We start from the raw sequence: 10,000 nt of genomic DNA, 5'->3' as shown, positions 1-10,000 counted from the left end.
TCATGCAATCTATCAGCTGGTTAAGCCATCTGTGTGTGTGTGTGTGTGTGTGTGTGTGTGTGTGTGTGTGTGTGTGTGTGTGTGTGTGTGTGTGTGTGTGTGTGTGTGTGTGTGTGTGTGCGTGTGTGGGTGTGCGTGTGTGTGTGTGTGTGTGTGTAGTACCAAACAGCGGGGGCATCTTGTTGGGGCAGACGTTGTGGTAGGTGAGGTCAAAGTGGGAGCCCAGTTTCTCAGCCAGCAGACCGACAAACGCCTCCATGTCACTGTGGTCCACCAGCCTGTCACTGAACACCCTGCACACAATCAACACATGTCAGCCTATAGGGCACACACATCTGCACGCACAAACACTCTCTATTGTCGGTGGAAACCTTGTACTATGTCCAAAACTGTTACTTTTCAGGGGATTTTTTTTTACCTGTGTAGCAATGTAGTTATTTTCTAGTCACAAGCTCTACTTGTCATTGGTTCAATATTTATGAAACCAACTTAACCACTAACTTGAAGTTAATACTTTTTTTCCCCTATTTACTATTTGTGTATGACACTGTGGTATGACGCAGTAGGGCATTACACACAGCTCTCAGAAACCTAGTCTTTCTCTTGAGGAGGACTGACACTTTTTCAGAGGTTTAATATTCAATAACATGCTTGATATGCAGCAATTCTCATGCAAATCATTGCCCGCTTGAGCAACAGTGACTGTGTTTCCCGATATTGCTTGCATTTTAAAATATTCAGCATTTACCATTGTTCAGAGGAACACAACACACTGAAGTGTCCTGAGTCCTGGATGACTGAAGAATACAGTGCAGAGTGATACACATGTGGTACAAACAATGTCTCACCTACTTTTTCCAAATGTGTCAAGGTCAAGATTGGTAACAACGAGCCTTATATGTCAGTGTTTGCCAACCTGGATGCGGCAAGACAACATTCAGCCACTAGATGGCACACTTACAACACCTCTGCTGCATAAGGTTCACTATTTCCCCGATTCACTTCTAGAAGGCAGCAATCATGTAGTTTGCAACATAGATATAGAAACCTAGAAACCTCATTGGCCTCTGCAGTTCGTTGGAGCGACCCGTTTCGTATGGTGGCCGCCATACGCGCTGTGATTGGCCAGTGCCCGTTCCCCCCGGAAATGGGGGGTACGGGCACTGGCCAATCACAGCGTGTCTTTTCCAGGACTTGTCAGAATCTAGTTGTCCCGCCCCCACCTGCCTCTCATTGGCCTACTGAACGCCCCCTTCTGTGACGCACGCGGAAATTTCCAGCTGCCCCCCCTGGAAGCGGAAGCGCGCCCGCCATACAGACGCTTCAGAGCCAGAGGAGGCGTCTACCTTTATATGTCTATGGTTTGCAACATTGTAACGTGATGGCTCACTCACCGCCAAAGGGGAGAATTCTCCCCTTTTCAGTCAATGGTGTTTACCGCCAAAGGGGAGAATTCTCCCCTTTTAATTATTATTTTTTATTCTGTTTTTGAATTCCTAAAATGTTTCTCTAATTTTTGAGTATAAATTTATAACCCTAACCCTAACGAATTAATAAAAAAAAGAAAAAAAAGGAAAAAAAAATCCATTCACTTCAATGTTAAAAAATAAACGGACAAATAATTCACATTGTTTCTATAAAAAAATGATTAAAACCCTGGCAGTGGGTGATTTTATTATGAAAAAACTTTGGCGGTGAATGTGTTAATAAGGCAACTTACTGAAGCACACCTGGATAATGTTATAAATGGAGAGACCTGGACATGAGATGCCCGCTGAACATTGTGTCAGTCTATTGACATAGAAACGAGCTACAGTTAGTTATGTCTCAAATGACTTTTGAATTGATTGCAATTCTAAAGCACAGTCAGGACCAAAAGATTTCCAATGAGGACGTCAGCGTGGTGCTGATGTACTTTTCCTCAGTACAGATGGGTCAATACTGATATTAACTGTGGCCACTCTGCAATGCATAGCCTAATTACCATATTAAAATTGACCGTGGCCCTGTATGACTCTGTTTTTTTTCTTAATAAATGAATGCCCTATTTTATACTTCCTGCAATCCTCGTACAACAGTGCTGCGCAAAAGTAGCAAAAATAGCTGATCTACAACCTCAGAGCTTTTAGATGTGCTATTTTCTAAAGAAAAAAAAGAAGCCTATAATAATGACATGCCCTAAATAGGGCCGCCAGGTTGAAAATGGTTAAGTGTGTCTGTGGGTTTAATAAATATTGAACCAATTAAAAGTATTAACAAGAGCCTGTGACTAAATAGTAACTACATTGCATCCATTGGAACGCAAGGCTTTTTTCTTTTCTTTTTTTCTGAAAAGTAACCGTTTTGGACATACTAGGTTTCCACGTGACAGTGACCATATAGACCAAGCAATTGCCACTGCCCCCTGTTGGAACCGGCTGGAACCAGTGGCCCAGGAGGACAAACAGAGATACATTTTCACAACAGTTTTAACAAAATATGATTGTTAATACATCTTTATTTGAAATGTACATTAGACACAAGCCAACAGACTAGTGATACCTTTCAAAACGACCTTTTACCACGATTTCATGATGTTTGGATGGAAACTGAGGATTTGGTTAGCAATGCTAGCATGCTAACTCTAACCTTATAATTTACTACATGTTTGTGCATTTATTTCATATTTACATGTCGATTTAAGCTCTGAATTTCTGTACTCTAGTATGTGAAGAGTCTAACTGGGCTATAAACTCATTTGGTGCCCATTCTTCTGCTTTCCTGAAGAATGGGCACCAGCGAAATGACTGTCCTCCAGTCAAAAAGGTTCACATATATATAGAGCATCACCCTACCTCATTGTGACCTTGGCCCTGAATGAGTCTAAAATAATATTAACTGAGTGACGTACTCCATTGAACTAGGACGCCAGTTCTCAAAGTGGGTCCAAATGGACCCCTTACTGGTCTGATTAACTCTGAGAGTGTACAAACTCAACGGATCCATTTGTACACTGCCGGGGGTTAAATAAACACTGAGGAGTTGACAGTGTAGATTTTGGGTCCCAGAAATACAAAAATAGGGGTCTGTGACATTGACCCATTCAATCCGGGAAAACGCATACCTGTGACATTTTAGATTTGAGCTATACTCATTATTTTATTCCTTGGCTATTAAAAAAAATTGGAAAAATCTTGAACATTTTGTGCAAATCTTTGAATACATACATATTTTTGAAACCACATTTTTAACTCAAATCTTTGCTTCTGGGGGTCCCCTGGAACAACGTATTTTGATGAGGATCGGCGGCCATTTTGGGGGGTCCTTGACATGAACAAGTTTGAGAACCACTGATAAAACAACCCAAGTTTGACATTTGTAAAGATTAGCAGAAATGTTGATGATTTAAAAAAAAAAAAGCAGATATACAAGCAGATATACAAGCTCATCGCGCGGCACTCGGTGCCGCGCTATGAGCTTGTATATCTGCTATTTTTGAATAGCCAAATCTAAAAATGACAGATGTGTTCCCGGATTGAATGGGTTAAACTGGTTGAGAATCACTGAACTAAACCAAATGGACCCCTAAGGGTACGGTACACTCTCAGAGTTTACAGGCCTTTAACCCTTTAAGACCTGAGAAGATTCTAGAAAGGTCTTCTAAATCAAAAAAAAAATTTGAAAGAAAAACCCAATTTTTTTTCCTCGATTTTTCAAAAATAGCAGATCTACAAGTTCATAGCGCGGCACTCGGTGCCGCGCTATGAGCTTGTATATCTGCTATTTTTGAATAGCCTAAAGAAATCTAAAGTGACACAGATGCGTTCCAGGTATCAATGGGTTAAAGGCTGGACAGTCCATTTGGACCGGTGGTCCACAACAGACCTGAGGTTAGGAACCATTGCAGTATGACCAACACAGTGAGGTATAACAGACATGCAGCAGCAGGGAGAGAGAGAGGGAAGGTGGCTGGATGGCTATACCTGAAACACTCGTGGGTCCACAGCCGGGTGATGTTGTGTTTGGTGTCGTGGAAATCTCTGTGCACCCTGAGCAGACCCTGGAACACCTGGGCGTGCGCATACACACACACACACACACACACACACACACACACACACACACACACACACACACACACACACACACACACACACACACACACACACACACACACACACACACACACACAGTAGAGCTTGACATGGAACTGAACTGACCAAACTGCACTTTGTGTTCACTCACTGCAGAGAGAACTCAGCAAGTCAAACATGGCCGCCACGGATGCTACGTTGATTTTTTTAATTGTCTTTGTATCTAATGAATCGCCATCAACTGAGGTTCTGGAGTATCAGCCTCACGAGGTGATTATCAACATTATACATCATTTTATGTGGGTGTGCGTGTTATTATCGGCTGATATCAGCCTATACCAACAATATTTTGGTATATCCGCTGAAATTCAGTACAGTAGTTACCTTTTTAAAATATATTTTCTTTTCTTTTTCTCTTTTTTCATTTGCGAGTGAGTGAGTGAGTGAGTGAGTGAGTGAGTGAGTGAGTGAGTGAGTGAGTGAGTGAGTGAGTGTGTGTGTGTGTGTGTGTGTGTGTGTGTGTGTGTGTGTGTGTGTGTGTGTGTGTGAGTGAGTGTGTGTGTGCGTGTATACCTTGGAGATGTCCCTGAGGTTGAACAGGCAGTGTGTGTTGTTAGGTGTGTACCTTGCAGTGTGTGTGTGTGTGGTGTGTGTGTGTGTGTGTGTGTGTGTGTGTGTGTGTGTGTGTGTGTGTGTGTGTGTGTGTGTGTGTGTGTGTATACCTTGGAGATGTCCCTGAGGTTGAACAGGTAGTGTGTGTGGTGAGGTGTGTGTGTGTGTGTGTGTGTGTGTGTGTGTGTGTGTGTGTGTGTGTGTGTGCGCGTACCTTGGAGATGTCTCTGAGGTTGAACAGGTAGTGTGTGTGGTGAGGTGTGTGTGTGTGTGTGTGTGTGTGTGTGTGTGTGTGTGTGTGTGTGTGTGTGTGTGTGTGTGTGTGTGTGTGTGCGTACCTTGGAGATGTCCCTGAGGTTGAACAGGTAGTGTGTGTGGTGAGGCGTGGGCAGGAAGCGCTCGGTGACAGCGTGGTAGAGCTCCACGGTGGCCTGGGTCACCGTCTGACCCAACGGCTTCAGCTCCTCCTCAAACACCTCCAGCCTCTGCTTCACCATGCTGCCGTAGATGTGCAGGATCTGAGCGTCCTGCAGGGGGGGACGGAGAGGCAGCGTCTCGTCTCAGCCGTTATTCTATTATATCAACGAATCAACGCAAGCGGAGCTCTGCGGCACTCACACCTATGTCGCACTGCCGAGCCGACCATTATGGCTGAGTCATAGTGTTGGGGGATTTGTCAGAGTACCTGTTGTACCCGTCTGTCTGTGTTCCTTGTGTGAGAGAGGGCAGTTAGGGGTTAAGAGTCTTGCTCAGGGACACTTCGACACGTATAGGTAACAGTTTTTTGAAAAAAATCAAAATAGCAGATCTACAAGCTCATAGCGCGGCACTCGGTGCCGCGCTATGAGCTTGCAGATCTGCTATTTTTGAATAGCCAAAGAAATCTAAAGTGACACAGATGCGTTCCAGGTCTTAATGGGTTAAAAGTCAAACAGTAGCCTACAATATATATGCCTCTGAGATGTAGTGGAGAACTATAGGCCTAAAGTATTGAAAGATTGACATACCCAAGTAAAGTAAAATGACCTCAACATTGTACTCAAGTACTAGTACTCTCAGTAAATGTACTTTCCACCCACCGGTGATGATTTTACAAATGCCACACAGTGACACAAACAACAAGGCCCTTGAGTTAGATGGAATGGCGTGTGTCGGCAGAACAAAAAAGCCATTTCACGTGGAGCCACTCCAGCAGACTGAAGAGGGTTCCTGGTGGAGTGGTCCACTGTTTATTTCCTGAATGCATCATCACCGCGCCGGCCTGTGTGCACACAGACACTGCGTCTCCTCCTCCTCCTCCTCCTCCTCCTCCTCCTCCTCCTCCGGAAAGAGCAGGGAGAGAGAGAGGCAGACCGCACCACAAATAAGTCCCGACCGCCCGCGCGCGCACACGTTTTGTATTTACAATACTTGTGAGGACATCAGTAGTTTTAGAACTGTGGTTCTCAAACTTTTTCCATGTCAAGGACCATCCAAAATTTGGCCACGGACCCCCAAGTCAAAATATTTTTGTTCCAGGGACCCCCCCCCCCCCAGAAGCAAAGATTTGAGTTACAAATATTCGCTTAAAAATATATTATATTCAAAGATTTGCACACATTAAAAAAAAATAGCAGATCTATGCCGCATTATGAGCTTTTATATCTGCTATTTTTAAATAGCCAAAGTATAAAAGGTTAAAGTGGTTAAAATATTGTGATGCTATATTAACACATTTTGCTGGGGACCCCCGGAACCCCCTGGACCCCCCCCCCCCCCCCCAAAGGACCCCTGGGGGTCCCGGGACCCCACTTTGAGAACCAATGGTTAGAATTTTACGATTGCCATTTTCTTAATCCATTAAGGCCTGAGGCCGATTCTACAAATGTCTTCTAAATCCTAACAGTTTGCTGAAGCACTTATGTTGCTATATCAGTGGTTTCTAAACTTTTCCATGTCAAGGACTCTTGACACTCTTACATCTCAAAACGTAAGATATATAAGCCTACAAGTGAAAGTAATATAAACAACAAGTATAGATGTATAATTCCAACCCTAACATTTAAATGCCTAATCCTAATCCTAACCTCAACCTGAAGCTTTTCCTAATTGTAAGCCTGACTACAAATCGTTTGTTTTAACCATAAAACATCTATTTCTCTTGTGAGGACATCACAATGTTTTCTGAAATTCTATACTTGTGGGAGTGGGGACATTTGGCCCTCACAAGTATAATAATACAAGTAGTAGAGCGGATAGTAGGAACAATCGTTCACTTTGTGATACAAGCGTGAAAATTGGCATGAACATTCCTTTAGGTCAACTCTTTGACTTTTTTAATCGAGCCACTCAAAAATCCAAGATGGCGGCCATTTTTCAAGATGGCCGATACCTTAGTGGGCAGTTAAGTGATATGATGGTTTATTTGGTGATACAAGCATGAAAATTGGCATGAGCAGTCTCTGTGGGTCACTTGACAATACGCCACCCACAGCTACTTGAAATTTCAAGATGGCGGCCATTTTTCAAGATGGCCAACACTTTAGTGGAGCATTTAAGTTATATAATGGTTCATTTGGTGATACAAGCATGAAAATTGGCATGAGCAGTCTCTGTGGGTCACTTGACAATAAGCCACCCACAGCTACTTGAAATGTCAAGATGGCGGCCATTTTTCAAGATGGCCACCACCTTAGTGGACTAGTTAAGCTTAAGAAATCATTTAGTTGGTGATACAAGCATGAAAATTGCCATGAGCCGTCTCAAAAGGTCATTTGACAAGAAACCACCCACAGCCACTTGAAATTTCAAGATGTCAATCTTTAAATGATACCTTTTCTCATAGAAATGTATTGGGTTCCTCAAAAAGCTCTGTCAAGAGAGGTTGTTTGACTGTGTTTTGTCTGACTCCTCGCCCACGACCTGTCCAGTTTGGTAAGACCTGTCAGGAGTTGCCTCCCACCGGCATAGCTCTCAGGGTTCACTGAGGTAGGCCTAAACAAGCTCCCTTACCACGACAAGGTAACAGTCACAAGGGAGGATATATATATATATATATATATATATATATATATATATATATATATATATATATATATATATATATATTGTTTTTTTTAAACTACTAACTAAAATACTAAGGGGTGGGGAAACAAAAAATAAGATGAATAAATTAGCACAGTTGTGGTGCTGATAAGCACAGTTGTGGTGCTGAACGGACAGTGCTCCAAAATTATGAGTAATGGCTAATACTGAATGGCAATAGCCACGGAACCATGACAAACGATACTAAGGAACTAAACTGAAAATGTGCTTCACTGTTAGATATGGCAGTGGAAGGCAGTGGAAGCAATGTTACAAAGTAACAACTGAAAATTACACAGTAATAGACTAGATAAAAAGTAAAACATGATGCGTCGATGTGACGAGGGGAAGCCGAGCCATAGGCCTCCACTTGAAAACACAGAGGACAACAGGGAATAACTCTGGCAAAATAAACATGCAAATAGGTTCTAGCAGGGGCAACTACATAGGCATGTGAAACTGAGTCCATATCTGAAGCAGTTACACCTTCCAGTACATGCCTTGGAGCACCCACATTTGGTCAACTCCCAACAACTCTCCGCAATAGGTGGAAGTGGAGTCCAGAAGACTTTCCACTTCTCGTCCTGTTCCACCCATCCCCAGTCAGATGGGCTCTGCATTTGTGGATGTCGCTTCAATGCCTGTCCCCACACGTATCCAGCCTCATAAGAAGCATGTTTGGCATGCTCTTTGAGTGCTGCTTGAGTTGGTGGGATCAAGTCATATTGTCTTTGCTTTCTGGCAAAGAGATCAAGCCTGGCCTCGTTCACAGTTGTGACATCGCTGGACCGGTCATACATTAGATCTTCTTGGCCTCTTGACATGGATATCTTTGGTATCTTCAGTGTCTTCAGCAGATGTAGATGCTCTCTTTTGGGCCCTTTCCAGCTCTGTGTTGTTGAACCTAAGTTTACAGCTTGAATTATATTTTGCTCTGTTTCTTGTCGATGTGCTTTCTATGCCATCACCTTCATCTAGTCGGGTTGGACTAAGTAAGATAGGCAGAGCATTGATCTTATGAAATAATGGAACATTTCTTGCAATGGTATCATAACCAGTACGATCGTGCTCTCTGTTGAATAAACTCGGCTGAATGAGTTTTTCCTTGGTGACCTGCTGACAAATTAAACATCTGTCCCAGTTAGTTTTCACAACTGTTATGATGGCTTCTGCCATGTCTGCAGCATAGGCAGAGGCCGAGGGTTTATCCTTTTACCACCTTTTACCAAGCACTTTGATGTATGGGATACAACTAAGTTCGTGCCTTAACCCTACACTTAGTTCGATCGTTCATCCAATGCCATTTAAATCCTGAGCGATCTGTACACCATCCGGTTAACTAAAACCCCATTAACCTTGGCTCGGCTCTCCCGTGCTGGCACAACCTGTCAATTCAGGTGCGGCTATCTAACTGTTTTGGGGTAAATTAGACAGCATTTGGGATACCAACTTTCAATTAGCTGACATTGAACCCCACTCTGAGTTTAACAGCAGTGATATATCACCAGTGTGCCCTGGTAGTGCAGATATTCACTCTTATCTAATCTATCTATGATCAACAAATCAACACAACTATATTGTGATGTGTTAAAAGTTGTTCTTTAGCATAATAATAATAATCGTATAATCGTCCTTAAAGAAAAAAAAACATAAATTTCTATGAGAAAATGTATCTTTTGAGGATCCAGGGGGCGGCCATCTTGAAAATAGAAATGTAAAGTGGCTGGGAGTGTTTTCTTGTCAAGCAACCCTTAGAGACTGCTCATGCCAAATTTAATGCTTGTATCACCAAATAAACCATTATATAACTTAATTGCTCCACTAAAGTGTTGGCCATCTTGAAAAATGGCCGCCATCTTGAAATTTCAAGTAGCTGTGGGTGGCCTATTGTCAAGTGACCCACAGAGACTGCTCATGCCAATGTTCATGCTTGTATCACCAAATAAACCATTATATAACTTAATTGCTCCACTAAAGTGTTGGCCATCTTGAAAAATGGCCGCCATCTTGAAATTTCAAGTAGCTGTGGGTGGCCTATTGTCAAGTGACCCACAGAGACTGCTCATGCCAATGTTCATGCTTGTATCACCAAATAAACCATTATATAACTTAATTGCTCCACTAAAGTGTTGGCCATCTTGAAAAATGGCCGCCATCTTGAAATTTCAAGTAGCTGTGGGTGGCCTATTGTCAAGTGACCCACAGAGACTGCTCATGCCAATTTTCATGCTTGTATCACCAAATAAACCATC

At 42.8% G+C, this 10,000-nt stretch overlaps 1 protein-coding gene across 1 annotated transcript in view; it reads right to left on the bottom strand.

Moving 5' to 3' along the window:
* Positions 1–10,000, bottom strand: part of dnah2 (dynein, axonemal, heavy chain 2) — a gene marked incomplete at both ends in the record, with an annotated part of 428,475 nt that overhangs the window by 95,496 nt on the left and 322,979 nt on the right. Inside the window, 3 exons of the mRNA XM_080450915.1 lie at positions 163–293; positions 3,963–4,048; positions 5,024–5,212. Of these exons, the coding sequence (XP_080307041.1) occupies positions 163–293; positions 3,963–4,048; positions 5,024–5,212 (406 nt within the window). The remainder of the gene's footprint in view (positions 1–162; positions 294–3,962; positions 4,049–5,023; positions 5,213–10,000) is intronic.

Source organism: Gymnoscopelus braueri (assembly GCF_963280865.1).
Source record: "Gymnoscopelus braueri genome assembly, chromosome: 15".
Classification (NCBI taxonomy): domain Eukaryota; kingdom Metazoa; phylum Chordata; class Actinopteri; order Myctophiformes; family Myctophidae; genus Gymnoscopelus; species Gymnoscopelus braueri.
The sequence above is the reverse complement of the archived record's forward strand: the minus strand, read 5'-3'. Positions and strand labels throughout refer to the sequence as shown.